Source organism: Hypanus sabinus, chromosome 19 (assembly GCF_030144855.1).
Source record: "Hypanus sabinus isolate sHypSab1 chromosome 19, sHypSab1.hap1, whole genome shotgun sequence".
NCBI lineage: Eukaryota > Metazoa > Chordata > Chondrichthyes > Myliobatiformes > Dasyatidae > Hypanus > Hypanus sabinus.
Genome location: NC_082724.1, coordinates 30175981 through 30194425, shown reverse-complemented (window position 1 = coordinate 30194425; position 18445 = coordinate 30175981). Strand labels below are relative to the sequence as shown.

Here is an 18445-nt window from a genome sequence, read left to right as displayed (position 1 = left end):
AAGCAAGAGGACTACATGCCTCTGACCGTACCAATAGAATTGAGGGGCAGAAGGTTGAGAGTTCCAAGTTCCTCTTTGCAAATATCACCAATCCTTTGACCTAGACTAGCCTGATGCTCTGGCCAGGAACGTTCAGCAACGTTTTTGATTGCTCAGGTGGCTTTGGAAATTTGTCATACCCACTCAGACCCTCAGATGCACCACTAGAAGTATTCTATCTGAATGCATCAACACATCGTATGGCAGCTGCTCTGCCCAAGATCATAAGAAATTGCACAGAGTTGTGAACACAGCCCAGTTTATCACGAAAACCACCCTCCCTTCCAATAACCCTGCATATATTTCCTGTTGCCTCGAAAAAACAACCAGCAGAATAAAAGACCCCTCCCAGCCTGATAATTCTCTCCATTCCACAACCCCCAGCTCCACTGGGAAGAAGATTTAAGGGGACATGTACTAGGAGATTCAAATGTAACTTCTATCCTACTGTTATAATACTCTTGAATGGACCACTTGAATGATAAGGATGAACATTTGATCTCTTAATCTATCTCATCACAGCCTTTGAACTTGAACCTTATCTGTCTGCATGTTTACACTTTCTCTGTAACTGTAACATTATTTTCTGCTCTCTGTTATTCTTCCTTTTGTACTATCTCGATGTATTTAAGGGTATCATGGTTGGAGGAGGTAGTGGGGATAATTTCCAACTGGCTATTAAATCCTCCCAATGGCATGCACCTCAAATAGGCTCTGACAGCCAAGTCCAGCTCCTGGCCTTCACGTGTGGCTTAGCTACTAAGCCCAGCAAAACCATTTCTACTGATGGGAGAAGGGGCAAAGACAGGTTACTGATGCCTTAAAACCAGACACTTTAGGCAGATGGGGCTCATCAGCTGTGCTTGGCAGCTCATCTTGGAGAAGAAAAATTCTGACCTCAAACGTCCGCTGCCTTACAGCTAGACACACTCATGGGGAAGACTTCGGAAGTACACCCTGAGGGAAAATCCAGAGCTAGCATCCCTAAGACAGTCCTGTGCTGAGTTTAACACTGACCGGCAAGCTGTTGGTGCCATATTGTACCAGTCTCTGCCGTTCCATTGGATCATCATCAGCATGGAGCGGTCCCCACATCATACCACCCTGGCTTGCTTGTGAATCACATAGACAGACAGGACACAACATCCATGGTGGACCTCAGCGAATGGAGAGGGCCTATCCTCAGCAGAGGCTTTGAAGAAGATTCAAGCGAGATTTACCAGGAGGCTGCCTGGATTAGAAAGCACACACTCTAAGGAGAACTTAGACAAAATCGTGCTGTTTCCTCTGAAGCATTAGAGACTGACAAATGTTTACACAATTATGAGAGGCATCGATAGATTAGACAGCCAGTGTCGTTTACCCAGGGTCAGACTATCTAATACTAGAGGGAATGCAATTAATGTGAGAGAGAGAAAGCTCACAGGAGACGTGCAGGGCAAGTTTTTTATTCTCAGAGGGATGGGTGCCTGGAATGCACTGCCAGGGCTGGTGGTGGAGGCAGATGAAACACAGCATAGACCCATCAGCGAGCAGACAATATGGAGCACATGCGGGGAAAGGGATTACAGGTGTGCGCCACTTAACGTCCATTTGGACAACGTCCAATCGCATATACGTCCGTAGTCCCGATCGGAGAACGTGACATACCCGGCATAACCAATCTCGTGTATTGCGCGTCTCTTGACTGTAGTAGCGTTATCTCTCTGTTTAATTTTCTTTCGAAACTATTACTGTAAAGTGCATCTTGGCTTCCAAACACAGCAAAACCACTCCTAGTTATAGCAGCAGCAAAAGGCAAAGTATATAATGTGGTGTTCACTCAACATCCAAATCACATAACTTCCGATTTCACAGAATGTACCGTGGACATTAAGCAATGCATACCTGTAGTATAAATAGGCATCATTAGCTTATTCAGTTTGGCATAACATCCTTGTCTGTACCTGATCTGTACCATTCTGTCTTGTATATTCTAAACCTAAATAGTTTTTTTAAAACAAGGGGAGCCTACTGCATTGCAACAGCTTGTTCTCCTCATCATATTGCCCTTGCTCGTTTGCGTACTGGTTTGCGTATCATGCAGACAGCTGGCACACACCATCCATGGTCAACACCGACCAATGGAAAGCCTCAGAGACATCTGCTAAGATGGCAGGCAAACAAAGGATTTCACCTTCTCAGTATATGTGAAAATGATAAATATTCTATATGTTTAACTGAACAATAATGATACATATGTTCAAAGTATGTTCAAAGCAAAAATCTGACTTAATCTTACTTGGGACCAAGTAATTACCGCAGTTTTAATTTGAAACTGTACTGGGAGTCCAGGTGAGGATGTCTTGTAATCAGACGAAAACTCCAAAGTTTGCTGCAGCATGTTTAATTAACAATTCCATTAATCTATTTACTTAATTATTTAGAGATGTAACGGGGATCTGACCCTCCCAGCCCAATGAGCCACACCACCCAGCAACCCACCTATTCAATACCAGACCAATCACAGGACAATTTCAAATGCCCAATTAACCTTCTAACTGGTATGCCTTTGGACTGTGGGATCAAACCCATGTGGCTGATGTGGAGAATGTACAACCTCCTTACAGACAGCACTGAAATTGAACTCTGAAATGCGTAACGCCCAAGCAGTAATAGTGTCGCGCTAACGACTACTCTACCGTGGTGCCCAGGGTTCAGTCTCACTTCTATTTCTCAACCAGTTGTGAAAAGTGGGTGCATGGATGGAAAAAATACAACTTTACTTAAGCTCCGCCTTTGAAAGACATGTTACAAACACCATACATAATGAGCAGCGGATTGATGGCCTTTCACAGGAGTAAGGTAAATGGGAAATTAGGCAAAGACTGCTCCATTTCAGTCAGTTTCCGTCAACAATGTTCTCCTTTTGTCGATGCTTTGAACAGCTGGGACCTGCTGAAACATTAAATTCATTGCTACTGGAAGGTGCTCCGAGAAGACATATCCAGAAGTAGTGGCAAACGTCAACAGGCTGACTGTAGTCCATGCGACAGAAGACACAATGATCTAATTTCATCAACACAAGGGAGGTCAATGGTTCACTCGCCCATATCTCCCTCATCTTCCCTTTTTAAACACTATCTCTCCAGTATGTCACTGGTCACATCTGCTCACCTCGCAAGTGCACTTTTTGATCTCTGTCTATGCAATCTTTACCCCATGATCCATGCAGCCACTGCTGACATTCAACCAGTCTTCACTGAACTGCACACTTCACCCTCATGGTCACAAACAAATGAGTACCAGTACACTCAGCCGCTCTCCCTGTCCCTCCTCGAGGAAGAGAGCACAGTCCATGCGGAGAGTCAGACAAAGAGGGGTGCCTTTCAGCTGCCAAGTAAAACAGCACGATCTAATCCATGGAAAGGGAGATGAGCAAACAAGGGATCTTACTGCTGCCAGAGTTGTTTCTCATCCAGCACACAACATTCACTTATCTGAACTAAGTGAATGAAAAATAGAAGTGAAAGTTCTAACATGAAAGTTCTGAGCTATGCCTTTAATAATCCATAATGCCTTCACTGGATACTGGAGTATCTTCTCTAAGTGACTTCTTCTCTAAGAAAGTCATTTGCACCAAGAATTAATTACCACACAATAGTCTTACGATCAGAATCTGAGTTCTCAGAATCAAGATTAAAATCGTTGGCATATGTTGTGAAATTTGTTGTTTTGCAGCAGCAGCTACACTGCAGTACCTAATAATAACTATAAGTTCTAATGAGCATGCAGAAAGAGAGGGATGCCCCCTTTCTGAGGCATTGCCTTCTGAAGTTGACCTCGATGCTGCTGAGGCTAGTGCCCGTGATGGAGCTGGCTTTTTCCAATCCGGTGCTGTGGCCCCTCTATTGCAGGTAAGGTCAGAAGTGGGGATGTTTGCAGGTGACTGAACAATGTTCTACACCATTCGTGACTCCTCAGATAGTGAAGCTGTTCATACCCAAATACAGCAAGACCTGGACAATATCCAGGCTTGGGCTGACGAGTGGTGAGTGACGTTCAAGCCACGCAAGTGCCAGGCAATGACCATCTCCAAAGAGAGACGCTCTAATCATTGTCCTTGACATTGAGTGGCATCATCATCATCACTGAATCCCCTACTATGAATATTCTGGGGGTTACCTTTGATGGGAAATAAACTGGTCTAGCCATCTAACCATTGTTTGGCACGGACTAGAAGGCCGAGATGGCCTGTTTCTGTGCTGTAATTGTTATATGATTATAAACATTGTGGCTCCCAGAACAGATCAAAGGGTAGGAATGCTGTTGTATGTAACTCACATCCTGACTCCCCAAAACCTGTCCTCCAACTACACGGCCCAGGTCAGGAGCGTAATGGAATACTCACCACAGCTCCAGCAACACTCAAGAAGCTTGACACCATCCAGTACAAGGCAGCCCACTTGGTTGGTACCCCTTCCACAAGCATCCAATCCCTCCACCATTGATGGACATTTGCAGCAGTGTGTACTATCTACAAGATGCACTGCAACAACACACCAAAGTTCCAAAGGCAAGCACCTTCCAGATCCACGACCACTACCACCTAGAACAGGGGTGGGCAAACTTTTTGACTTGTGGGCCACAAAGGGTTCTAAAGTTTGACAGGGGCGCCAGACCAGGAGCAGATGGATGGAGTGTTTTGGTAATACACCTCATAAGAGAAAATAAAATATCATGGGATATGTAGAAAACATGTGCTTTAATTTCAATTGAAAATGAACAAATGCATTACAACAAAATATCTGTCTTTGAAGTCCCATGGTATTTAGCTATTTATTGAAATGACTTTTAAAACACTGAAAATTAAATGAATAAAATACAGCTTTTTTTAATAGTAACAGTTATTATTTTAAAGCACTGAAAATTCTGTTATCCTTCAAGATATTATCATCATCACTCTCCTCCTGACTGTCTTTATTTCAAAAACGGTAGGAGATGCAGGTCTACTTGTCCTGCTCCTTCTTATTCAATTGTCCCCTGTGCCAAAACTCAACAACGACCAGCACAAAGACAGAACAATGACAGCGCGCCAGTATGTGGAGCGCGTTATTTGATCTGGAGCGCATTTTTTTATTTTGAGAATGTACGTGCACCTGCGCACTACTCATGTCCATCACTTAACAGAAATGACATGTAACATGTAAGGCTTATTGAAAAAAATATTTTCAAATGCATTTTTTACATAACACAACGAAGAAACTTATTTTTAATTTCGGTGGGAACAGTGTTGTTGGTCTCCCTTTTTAGCCAGCACATCAAAGTCTGGATTTAGTTTTGTTATGGCAATTAGCAGGATGGATCTGAGGTGTTGGTCAGTTAACTTGGATCTGTGGCTGGCTTTGTTGATGTTCATGACGCTGAACGCCTGTTCACACAAATAGGTCGAGCCGAACAAAGAGTAAAGCGCAAATGTGGTGTAATAAGCTGCACCTCAACAAAGGTCAATGTATATAGAGTGCGTCATCTATTGGGAAAACGCCAGAATTGCGGGGAAAAAACGTTAACAGGGTTTATTAATATAATTTCATCAAGTTCTGTGGGCCGGATTAAAAAGCTTAACGGGCCGCATATGGCCCGCAGGCCATAGTTTGCCCATGCCTGATCTAGAAGAATGAGAACAGCAGATACTTGGGAGCACCACCACTTGGAAATCCCCCTTCAAGTCACTCACCTTCCTGACTTGGAAACATATCGCCATTCCTTCATTGTCGTTGGGTCAAAATCATGGGATTCCCTCCCTAACAGCACTGTGGGTGTACCTACAACTCAAGGACTACAGTGCTTCAAGAAGGCAGCTCATCACCACCTTCTCAATGGCAACTAGGGATGGACAATAAATGCTGGCTTAGCTGGCGACACCCACATTCCGTAAGTGAATGAATAAAAAAAAGATACAGTAGTAATGCAACTGGTTAGAATGCTCCTGTAGAGATGTACAGGTATCTTTGGTGATATACCAATTCTCCTCAAACTCCTAATGAAGTATAGCTGCTGCCATGCCTTCTTTGTAACTGTATCAATATGCTGGTCCCAGGATAGATGCTCAGAGACTATCACACCCAGGAACTTCATTCTGCTCACCCTTTCCACTTCTGATCCCTCGATGAGGACTGGTGTGTGTTCCCTCAGTTTCTGAAATCCCCAATCAGACACAGCGTTGCGGTGCGTCACCATACGACCAGCTGACCTATCTCACTCCTGTATGCCTCGTCATCACCATCTGAAATTCAGCCAACAATACTTGTGACATCGGCAAATTTGTAGATGGTTTTGAGCTATGTCAAGCCAGGCAATCGCTGTCAAGAGCTGACGTGCATTCTGATTCTGTCTCTAACCTCAATCAGAATTGTTTTTCACCTTTAAAAGAGTTTTCTGTATATCAAACCTGCACATCTTGTATAGTTCTAGATCAATGGTCTTGAATGCCACAGAGATAGACCCTTAGCAGACTATGAATCTCCTGGTTCATCCAGGGCTTTTGGTTTGATTTCGTTCCATCCAACTGAACAGATCTTCACACATTGATGGTCTGCTCAGCTGTACTCTCCCCACCCACCAACACCAACATGTTGGCTCATGTAATTAAGCAACAGTGTATGATAGAAAAGAGGAAAAGTGACAAGTACATTTTGAAGGACACAATGATATAATTGATGATGGACTCTGATCTTGAACCCTATGCTATCAAATGATAAGATTTTACTGCGGCACTAACAAAGAATTTGGCAAATGCTAGCAAACTTACTGTACGGACATGTACAGAGCGTGGAAGAGACCACCTCAAGAACAAGTCACAGGCTCTTACAAAGATGTCTTAGTCCAAGAAAAAGTCATACAAATTACAAAAGTTGTCTTGAATAACAGCAAGGAATCCTACAGTAAGAAAGTTATGAAATTTTCCAGTCGCCTTTGATCCAATGTGTTTAGAAAATTATTTCAGTTACTGAGAAAAATATGGAAAAGATATTCAGGAACTGAATAGCTATATTATTGACTATAACTATCATAGTGAACATGAGCAGAAACAAAAATTGCTTTCACTATTCATACGGAGCAGAGAATACAGTGTTAGGCTGAAACAATTTTTTGGGCTTGCCAGCAAAGATTTTGACTAATCTGCATCAAATCCAAGGTGTCACACTCTGCAGAAGAACTATGGCAACTGTGAATAAGCAGTCTCTTCCACAAATGAGAATAAAATATCCTCACAGAAACACCTGACTATAAACAAAAGATAAAGATATTATAGGAACTATAAGTCACACTGCACCAGTAATAACATAAAGATTAGTATATAAAGGGTATGTATGAAGGGAAAAAACAATATTGTAAAAATCAATTTAAAAATTGTGTAGAATTTTCTTGAGGGAACAGAACAGTTTGATTAATTAATTTTTCAGGACAAAGGCTTGTTAGTAACTACGGATTGAAAACTCATTTACTCCTGAATATACTAGTAACCTTTTAAAATATGAGACTAATGGACAGTTAGCCCAGGTGTGTGCTACTACAGGGATTTCTGAGAAGATTTGCATAGAGCATTCTGCGAAGGCACAGTACTTCACTGCCAGCAACTTACAGATTTCTGCCTTTAACTGCTCATACAAGTGCCAGACATTGCTGCCAGATTTACATGGTAATAATGGCAAGTGTAACAGACTCCCCATAAAACCTAGGCCATTGTATGTCCATTGTTAACATGGTTTAACACTGTAGGAAATCTTTAACAAGCACTTTACAGTGCCACCTGCAGGAGAAATGGGTATTTTAAGTATCGGCAAATATTTAACAAATTTAATTCACAACTCCTACGGAATTAAACATACAGTAGTTAGAAAGCATAACAGATTGAGATTAGAGAAGGCATCATATAAAACTAATAATCTTCATTATACACCTAAACTTCAGCTCTTGTATTGTTTAAAGCTTGAGCTGCATTTGCCAGACTAATATTTTGATCATATTAAAGCTTCCTTATTTTGTATGTACAGATATCTTCATCTACCTCATTTCGGTCGAACACAAACTATCAGTAGCAGCTTTGATACCAGGTGTTTCACAACAGAAATGTAACGTGTGCAATGTAACTGCCTTGTATCATACCTGCCCGTGACTGCCACATATGACAAATACAACATAAACAGCAAGGCATAGATATCCAGATTCTGATGACGGGCCATTAACCCAAGAAGATAAATCTGTTTTTCTGTACTTTGATGCTGCCTTTATGTGTTGAGTATTCCAGTACTTTGTTTCATTACTGATAACTGTACCCCTTTGAAGGTTGGCTGGCCACTATGACAGAAATGTAGCATTAAAAGATCAAAATGCTCTACATGTGATATGATTCCATCCAGATAGAAAAGTTAACAGCCATTGCTTTCAGCACTGCAGATGCAGCTACATACATTTGACAGTAAGTCTCCGAAATAGCAACAGCAGATAACTTATATAGATTCTCTTTGAGCACATGAAGTACGCATCCTGACATTAAGTTTGAATCCATGCTTGATTTTATTTATTTATTCAAAGTATATGGTCTTTGCAGCCTAACCCAGCAAAGCCCACATCCCTTGAAATGTATGTTTTTAATTAATGGATTCAAACTTGATGTCAGAAGGAGTGGTTAAGGAAGTTCTAATGACTGCTTTCCAGCCAGTTCTTGGTGCTATCCAGGAAGACTCTGGCACCAGGAGACAGGGATGCAGGCCAAAGAAATCAACAAGTGGCTACAATAGGAATACCCTACTGCCATCTTCCATTGTTGCCATGCTGTTCACTCTGAGAAAATTATGTCTAAACCACATGTAACTCAATATAAAATCTTTCGCTACAGTAACTATTTCACAGATAAATGCGCAGACAGCAGGAAGCAAACCACAAGCAGACATTCTGTAACATTACTTTGCACAATTTGTGCAATACTTAAGTTTCAAAAGAGATTGCTTCAAGAGCTAATCTTGAATCTTAAAACTAAAGGGTTCTTTATACAAAATCTGAGAGGTGGCTTTTTAAGTGTGTTAGGTAATGTGATAACATGCCACATGTCTGGAGGAAACTAGAGCAACGACTATAATGCAAAAATTCAGCCTATTTATATATTTACCTCACCTGAACGGGCTAAGTCTTGCTATAATCTAAATCCATAGATCAGATTGCTTCCAATAATAGACAAAAGAGAAACAGTGATGTGTTATTTATGTTCTATTCATGAAGCATATAATTGCTGCAAAGATTAATGCTTCACTTCTCAGATGCTCTCCTTGCCAATAGCCATCCACTGAAGACTAGTTTATCTAGAAACTAGGTTTAATGTCCAAAAGACTCTGTTGCTCTCTGTACTATAATGAATGGATTATGAAAATCTTTAGTTCTTTGTTCAAATCCCCTTACGGAGTTCTTCTGCAATCTCCTTCAGTGACACATCTGTCCGTAAACCCCTTCCTCATGCAAGTCAGCCTACTGTAATGTCTCCTCTTTATTACTGTCATCTCTTCACTCAGCCTTGTCCTTAAAATCCTAGCAAGATTGGTAGTTAGTCCTGTCATCCTCGTCCTGTACTTCTGTTATTCAGCACTGTGCTACAGGTCAAACATGACTCTGTTTCTGTTGGAATGCAACTGGTGCTTATCTTCCAATGGCTTCTATTCCAATAGATGCAGTTCCCTCAAGTTACTCAATGATGGTGACCATTGCATGCAAAACAACATTTCTCTGCCACTTTGTTCAGTCTGATGATCCTTCTAGTACTGATCCACACTCCCACTCTCAGCCTTTACATAATTAATGCCAATACTTCCATTTCTCTAGAATAACCCCATTAACCAACATTTTTCCATTTTACTTCACAGCTAACCATTAAAAATCTTCCCAAAATCTATCTTTTTGACTAACTGCTACGCAGTTCTAACCCTTACACATTGACTAATGTCTGTTCCTTTCATCCTCTTTTCTTAATTTTTCTCATTACCTTCTCTGCATGAATCCAGGTCTTTGGCATTGTATAGGGAAGAATCACCCCCTATCAAATGTTAGATAAACTCAAACTTTGCAATGAACATAATTGTTTTTTTTCTTAATAAGCAATAAATACCTACCTGAAACTGTGATAGCTACTCAAACAACTTTTGACAACAAAAAGCTGGCCCAAGGGAATATACCCCGGATCAGTTAACAAGTCAAGAAATGAAATGATACGATATATGTAGTTAAACTCATTTTGACTGCTCTTTGCACAGTGAAGTATGGTGATATTCATTTATATTAATTGTTCTTCAATCAGTTATACTTCTCAAGAACTGGAACCACTTAATTGGGTTTTTGTTATTAACATACATATTGAAATCTGATGAGCTATTTATTATATTTGCATGTTATTCTTGCATAGTTTCTAGTAAACCAACCTTTTTATATGGAAAAACGTATCAATTTCCTTTTGATCTTAAAAAAGCCACCAGAATTGCTTTTCAAAAAAAATTATAATGAATTATGCCATAACTGAAATTTTTCTGTCCAGTTCTTTGATGATTTAAAAATGACAAGGGTGACAAGTGATGGAAATATCAGGGTAAATAGCTTAAAGGGGTTTCTGACCCTAGACAATACAGGGAAACTAAATATGCACAGATGAAGTTAAGACATCCTGATTAATGACTTGTGACATTATTTCAATTCTGTCAGAGTTGTTTGGGTTCCAGAAGGGTTTGAAAGAAATGCTTCTATTGTACAATAATAAAAGAATGTTTCAATTTTTTTATTAATGAGAACAATTGAATGAAATGCTGTCATTTACTGTACAGTAATCTGTAAAAAATTTAAATTACTTTTATCTCCGAAACTTGTACTCTCAAAGCATTAGGCACAGAAATAACACAGCCTGCAAGTTTTCAAATTCACACCCGTCATAATGTGAGATATATCATTATTCTTCCTTTTAATTTGGGTCACAATCCTGCAACTTGTTTAACAGCAACATGGAGACTACAATGGTTTAGTAAAGTACCCAGCCATTAACTTCACAGCAGCTAGTGCTAGGCTTTATTACCAGCATAATCTGTGAACAAATATTGTTTATAATTTTTTAAAAATCTTGCAATATTGTAATTATTTTGTTCAAAGGGTATAATTAAAATGCATGAGACACTGAACATGTGACAATAACTGAATATAAGAATGCTTTATTTTACCATCTTTTGCCAACTCTGTAATTTATATTTAAAACAATTTAATATCATACACACCAGAGGTATCAACTGTAAGACAGAAAATAGGCTATTGTATCTGCTATGAAGTTATGAAATTGTAATGTCTTTATTAATTTTCCAGCTATCAGCAGCAGTTTTCAGTCGTATTCCATATATTACTTCACGATGTACTATAAACGGTATACCTAATACATCTCAGAAATTTTAACTTAACCATGATTTAAACAAAGTTCATTTACCACTGAGAAAGCCGTGAGATTCTCTCTTTCTTAAGAGAAAGCTATTTTTAGTTCATCAATAAGCTAAACCAGCTCCCTATATAATTGAGGAGGACAATGAATAGTAGTTCCTGTGATCACCACCCACTCTAATCGCATCAAGGTCGTGGTGCATCCTGCCGGCTGCGGTTGCGAGGCACTGAACGAGAGATCTCAGGCGTACTAAGAGGAAATGATTATTGAGCTGGGAAGTGGTAAATTATAAGGTACCCTTGTGTCCAACAGTTGGTTCACTTAACGTATCAGCATTTCCTGAATTTCAAGACCCAAGCAGAAAAAAGTAAGATAACAAGAAGGAAATATTCCCGCGGATTTTCACTTTATTACCTCCCTGGAAATGGATTTGTCATCGATTTATTATGATTTATGATCGTTTAAAATCTTTTCGTTTTCTTTAGCCAAGTGCATTACATTTCTCAGAACACAACGACATTGTAAAGAAAATATATCTTATTTCAAAGTGTTTTCAACTTTCATTTCCGAAGTTTTAACTATTTTTATAAAGTATGCTGAAATACTAAATTTATTTTAATATCTAATCCATCACCAGCGAAAGTGATGAAAAAGTTCAGAGAAAAACGCTTAAAGATTCCTTTTTCGATACTTTATTAATCTACTTCAAACTGATTGTCGAAGTAGCCATACTAGAGGTGATTCCTGCTTCAGAGAACGTGCATACTGTGGTTAAATATTCTACAGTTTGCAACTGGAAAAAGAATGGTTCGTTAAAAAAACAGCGCTTGCTTTAAGTATCCGCCCGGCAGAGCCAGGAGTGCATTCCATTGGTCTCGATAAGGCAGGGGAGGCGTCTCGGTGAGACGTCAATGGTTTTCAGAATCCGTCGATCCTTCACCAACCACCCACCTCCCCCCCCACCCCCCCCCCCCAGCCACCCACCACCGCTCCCCCACCCCCCACCCCGCCCCCCTTCCTAAAAAGATCCGATTCTCGAGTTCTCGTCACCGGCACTGGGGAGTAATGTAAAAACTAGCCAGCACTGACTTCCCCCTGTACCTCCTCTAACATTATGTTTTCTTACTCAAACAATTTCGGATGCTACGTTCGCAAAACACCAGCTCCCCTAGCACTGTTCAATCGAGGATAAAGTGAATGAAGGTTCCGAGTGCTAAGTTACAGTGGTTCACTTGTGGTGAGGGCTCTCTGTGCGTGGTCGTAATCATGCGTCCTGTGTTTTGGGTAGGGGTAACGTTACTTCTCGCCTCCCGTTTAGAAGGAACACCACAAATGTATGAAAGACAAGGTAATACTCGACTAAACTGTGAACTGTGCATAATCTACCGTTCGTTGCAAAACGTTATTTTATGTATTTTTAGAAAAAATAATAAAATGAGTATTTAGCAAAACTTATTTGACATCATACACACTGGAACATAATTTTGTGACGATGTCCCATATTTTAAATGAGAATTTTATCTTGTTTCAGCAAAACTACGAGAGCAGCTGACGGTTTATGAAATTGTAACTCCCATTCGAGAGACTGAGTCCGGGGAACCTTTCCCAAACACGATGCACTTTAGAAGGAAAAAGCGAAGCGTTGATGCCGATCTCTGGGCCTTGGTAACCCATTACAGAATTAATGCTTTTGGGCAATTTTTTCATCTTAATTTAACTGCCGATTCTGGATTTATTGCACCTATATTTACCGTTATACACCTTGGAATACAAGCTAATCTTACAAACCTCCACGAAGAGGATACTGACACGAAGCACTGCTTCTACACAGGGCATGTCAATGCTGAACCAGAGCACACAGCTGTGATTAGCCTCTGTTCCGGACTCGTGAGTATTTTAAACCTCTCCATACTGAATTGCATTTTCAACTTTTGGATACAAGTTGCATAATGACATAAGTTTGGAACTTAGCGTTTCTATGTTTTGTAGCCTTTTAGATATTATCACAACCCAGGGAGCGGGCGTATGTATTAAAGTTGATCAGTTTGTAAACCTGTTATTATTAAGGGAGGTGAGATACCCATTGACCTTCCCTTCTCTCGGTGAGATGGACAGCTCATCGTAAACCCATCCCCCCCACCACCACCCAACCCCTCACGCTCCCACCCAGTCAGCATCAGGAACACCTTCGGATGACTGTCCGTGGTAAGACAGGCTAGTAGTGCGGACTCAGATTGTAGTCGGGTCAGTTCGCACGGTATGACACGGCATCTAGGGAGCCTGGGAAGAAGTTCTGGTGAAGTTTGCGTCAGCACCGCTGTGAATGGAAGAGACATTGTACGTACACTACAACGCACAGTGCCCAGATCTGGAAACGTATTACTTGTGCACGGCGTCATCAATTCCCTAACCTTGCATCTTCCCAAGTGACGAACTCGATCTGAACAGGAAACTTTAATACATCACAAAGTTAGGTTTAGGCTTGTGAAGCAAGTGAAAAAAATTCTAAAGTGTCACTTATCTCTTATAGACAACATATCAATGTCTTGGTCTGGTTGTACACTTGAACAGTTGAGATCGCGTAGTTCCTTAGCCTACAGTGCAAGACTAATGTGTCAAACACCAACAATGGTTTCGCTTACTTACCTTGCGGCGACTATTTCCCCCTGCAATTATTATCAGCGGGGCATCCTCTCAATATGACGCAGCTACCGAACTCTGATCAGTGCTGATCTCCGCTGTCAGAAACAACGACAGACTTGGGCACCGTCATCAGATCAGCTCCATTTTCACGCCACTGGGTCTGAAAAAAACCTGTCCGGGGCTCGTGGCGGCATAACAACACCTGAACGCAGAACAAGATGTTGTTTACCAGCGTGACAATTGTTTTGCTGGGCGGTGGGTGGGAGTTCCAGTTTTCTTCCTGCGGCCACTTAAGGCGGCAAAGTATATCCGCTGATTTTTTTTTGTTTTATTTACTGCATTTTCAATTAATCGAGTGTGTTTCATCAACGAAACAACTCAGAATATATCACTGTCCGGCGGCCGTGAAGAATACAAATGCCCACTTTCCATTATTTGATCCAGAGTACGAAGGGAAGCCCCAGTGTGCAGGTCCACCTTAACAGGAGGAGCAAATCCTGAAGCCTTCTCACCTCTCTCATCGAACTGCACTTAACAATGGAGGCTGAGGCGATGCAACACACCCCCACCCCCCCATCCCACGACCCAACCGTGTTTATGTCGATTCCAGAACTCAGTCTCTGCAGTTGTCACCATATTGATTCCGTCCGGTGGAGCGAATCGCCCGTCAGATCTCCCAAAGCTGCAGTGCAAAAGTTAGATCAATTGCCTCAAATGTCTTTCTGTATTTTAGGAACTCACAGTTGTAGCCATTGTCCGTAGTTATTTCTCATACCAAAAGAAGGTATGCGTTGTCTTGGAAGCGATTTGGGGAGATCTGGTGAAATGACCCAGATTGGAGTTTACAAGATTAAAGGTTGATCTCAGTGAAACATTTAAGAGTTAAGAATGTAGAGAAGTGCGAGGATTTGCACGTCGGTAGGACCACCTAGAGTAGGTCTTAAACAGTGAACGGTAGGGCACTGGGAAGTGTGGTAGAACAAGGGGATCTGGGAATACAGGTCCACAATTCATTGAAAGCTGCTTCACAGGTCTAATTTGGAGTATAGTGTGCAGTTTTGGTCACCTACCTACAGGAAAGATGCAAGCAAGGTTGAAAGAGTACAGAGAAAATTTACAAGCATGTTGCTGGGTCTAGAGGACTTGATTTATAAGGAAAGACTGAATAGGTTAGGACTGTATTCTTTAGACGATTGAAAGGAAATTTGGTAGAGGTGTACAAAATTATAGAGGGGTATAAATTGAGTAAATACAAGCAGGCCTTTTCCTCTGAGGTTGGGTAGAACTACAACCAGAGGTCATAGGTTATGGGTGAAAGGTGAGATTCACTTAGTGGGTCATGAGAGTGTGGAATGAGCTGCCAGCACAAGAGGTGCACATGAGCTTGATTACGATGTGTAAGAGAAGTTTGGCTGGGCATATGGATAGTAGGGGTATGGAAGCTATGGCCCAAGTGCAGGTAGATGGGAGTAGGCAGTTTAACTGGTTTTGGCATGGATCAGATGGGCCAAAGGGCCTGTTTCTGTGCTGTATGGCTCTATGACTCTTTTGTCAGGAATTGATAAGGTAGATGTTGAGAATCTGCTTCTCCTGGATGAAAAAGCCTCAGACTGATGGCATACATGGACTGAGCAGGAAAATGGACGAGGCAGGGGATGACAGTGGTGATCTGTGGGGCTTCATATTTCTAAAACTTTCCCTCGTCCCTCACCCCCTTTGTTTTTCCCAATTCATACTCATTCTACCACATTTCTACTCTCGAATGAGAATCACATTTATTATCACCAATATTTCATGAAATTTATTGTTTTGTGGCAATGATACAGTTTTAGACATAAAATGACTATAAATTAGAATAAACAGATAGATAGTGCAAAAGAGGAACAATGAGGTGATATTCATGGGTTCATAGACAATTCAGAAATCTGATGGTCCATGGAGAGGAAGAAGCTATTTCTAAAATGTTGAGCGTGTGTCTCCAGACTCTTGTACCTCCTCCTAATTGTAGTAAGGAGAATTGGGGTATGTCCCAGATGCTGAGAGACATTGATGATTGATTATAATTTTTTGAGGTACCATCTCTTGAAGAGGTCTTTGATGGTTGGGAGGGTTGTGCCCATATTGGAGCTGGCTGGGTCTGCAATCCTCTGTGGCCTGTTTCAATCCAGTGGATTGGAGTCTGCATACCGGGCTGTGCTGCAACCAGTCAGAATGCTCTCCACTCTACATACAACCATAAGATATAGCAGCAGAAGTAGGCCATTCGGCCCATTGAGTCTGCTCCGCCATTCAATCATGGCTGACCCAGTTCTTCCAGTCATCCGCACTCCCTTCCTTCTCCCCATACCCTTTGATGCCCTAGCTATTCAAGAACCTATCTATCTCTGCCTTAAATGCACCCAATGACTTGGCCTCCACAGCCACTCATATCAACAAATTCCACAGATTTACCACCCTCTGACTAAAGTAATTTCTTTGGATCTCTTCTAAATGGATACCCTTTAATCCTGAAGCTGTGCCCTCTTGTCCTAGACTTCCCTACAATGGGAAGTATCTTTGACATATCTAATGTCTTCAGGACTTTTGACATTTGGAATGTTTCTATGAGATACCCCCTCATTCCCCTGAACTCTAGGGAATACAGCCCAAGTGCTGCCAGATGCTCCTCATATGGTAACCCTTCCTACATCTTAGAAATTTGCCAGTCTTTGGTGACATACCCAATCTCTTCAAACTTCTAGTCAACTAGAGCCACTAGTATGCCCAGGACTTGTTAGGCTCAGGATAGATCATCTCTCTTCCTCCATTTGCTCTCTCACTTCTATTCACTTTCTCTTGCCCAATTTGTACTCTCTGCACCCGACTCATTCTCTGTCTCTCCCCCATTCGCTCTTGTTCTTCTCCCATTTGTTCTCTCTCTCTTCCTCTTTCCCCATTTGCTCTCTCTACCCTATTCATTAGCTCTCTTCCCGATTCATTTGATCTCCCCATCTGCATTCTTGCCCTCTCCTAGATTTGCTCTCCATCACCTATCTCCCCCCCCCGCCCACTTTGCCCCTCATCCTCAGATAATTCTCTCTCCCTCTTTCTCTTTAGGTGCTGTTTCTCTCTGCTACCCCCACCCTGTTTGGCCTGTCTATCTGTTTGTCTGTCTCTCACTCTATCTCTATTTTTCTTCCTCTCTTACTGCTTGTTCTCTTTCCCCTATTGCAGTTTCTCCCTCCTGTCTATATTTGCCCCATCTCCTTTCCTCTCTCTCTCTCTCTCTCTCCCTCCCTCCTTTTCTCTCTATCTCTCCTCTCTCCCCCTCCCCACCCCCAATATCCGTTCATTAGCCAACAGGACAGAAGTCAGGTCTTCACTCACTCACTACCTCTGTCTTTCATCTATCTTCATCACCACACCCCTTCCTTCTTTCTGCACTGTTTTCCTTCCTTAGATCACAAGGCAGCAAGATATGAGAATAGCCTGTAGTTGCGAGATGTCTGCAAAGTAGATGGACAGTCCTTGTACCTCACCCTTCCAAATGAAAGAAGGCATTTGATGCATTGGGGCAGTTGGGTGAGGGGTTGATGTCCAAAACAATTTGGTCCCTGGTTCCTAACTGGCATTCCATTTGTGTCAAAGCCTGCAGTCTGAAGCCCCATAACAAGGTAGGAAACCTCCATTGAAATTCTTGGGCATTGCTAATAGTGTTGGAAGACATCTTTGAAAATATCATTTGTGGATGTAATAACATTTATGTTAAAGAAGGATATTTTTATTTTGCTTATAAATTGGCACCTTTCCATGTTTATTCCCATTATGTTGATCAAAATGTAGAGGAATGGCCATACCTTGTGATATGCATAATCCATGTTAATATAGTCTGAACACTACAAACATGTAATATTTTGAGTAGTTAATTTACTCAGCATGGTGCAATACAAGTAATTAAATTTGTTACGGATGCAACATGTACTTGAGGAAGGACAAAACGGAGAATTATTGAGTAGATGTCAGGAGAGTTGCTTGAAATTCTTTAGATGTACCTCAAAGTAGAACTTAGGAAACTAACTTTTCAAGTCAAATAAAATATTAAATGCAGTCCTGTAGGGTTACCAGCCTCCAACAATTACCATCCAATATGTGAGATTTATTGTAATGCAGCTTAAGTTTATTATCATGGGCATACATACTCAAGGTATAAAAGACTTATAAGTTAGCTTTCTGCAACAACAGTGCAACACATTACAAGCATGAAAAACAGAAGTTAACGTGGATGTAAATTATATATAACACATGACAAAACATACATAACCATATTTGCATGTTTTGAGAGAG

The 18445-nt window shown here is 41.2% G+C and overlaps 1 protein-coding gene and 1 long non-coding RNA gene across 3 annotated transcripts in view; one reads left to right on the top strand and one right to left on the bottom strand.

Annotated features, from left to right (window-relative positions):
* The window catches only part of LOC132377847 (uncharacterized), a 106345-nt gene extending 91811 nt beyond the window's left edge, over positions 1–14534 (bottom strand). The window contains exon 1 of the long non-coding RNA XR_009506801.1: positions 14126–14534. This is a non-coding gene — a long non-coding RNA (uncharacterized LOC132377847). The remainder of the gene's footprint in view (positions 1–14125) is intronic.
* The window catches only part of LOC132377844 (A disintegrin and metalloproteinase with thrombospondin motifs 9-like), a 249369-nt gene continuing 243430 nt past the window's right edge, over positions 12507–18445 (top strand). For both annotated transcript variants that reach the window (XM_059944273.1, XM_059944271.1), the window contains exons 1-2: positions 12507–12827; positions 13011–13366. In XM_059944273.1, the coding sequence (XP_059800256.1) occupies positions 12677–12827; positions 13011–13366 (507 nt within the window). In that variant the 5' untranslated portion in view covers positions 12507–12676. The remainder of the gene's footprint in view (positions 12828–13010; positions 13367–18445) is intronic.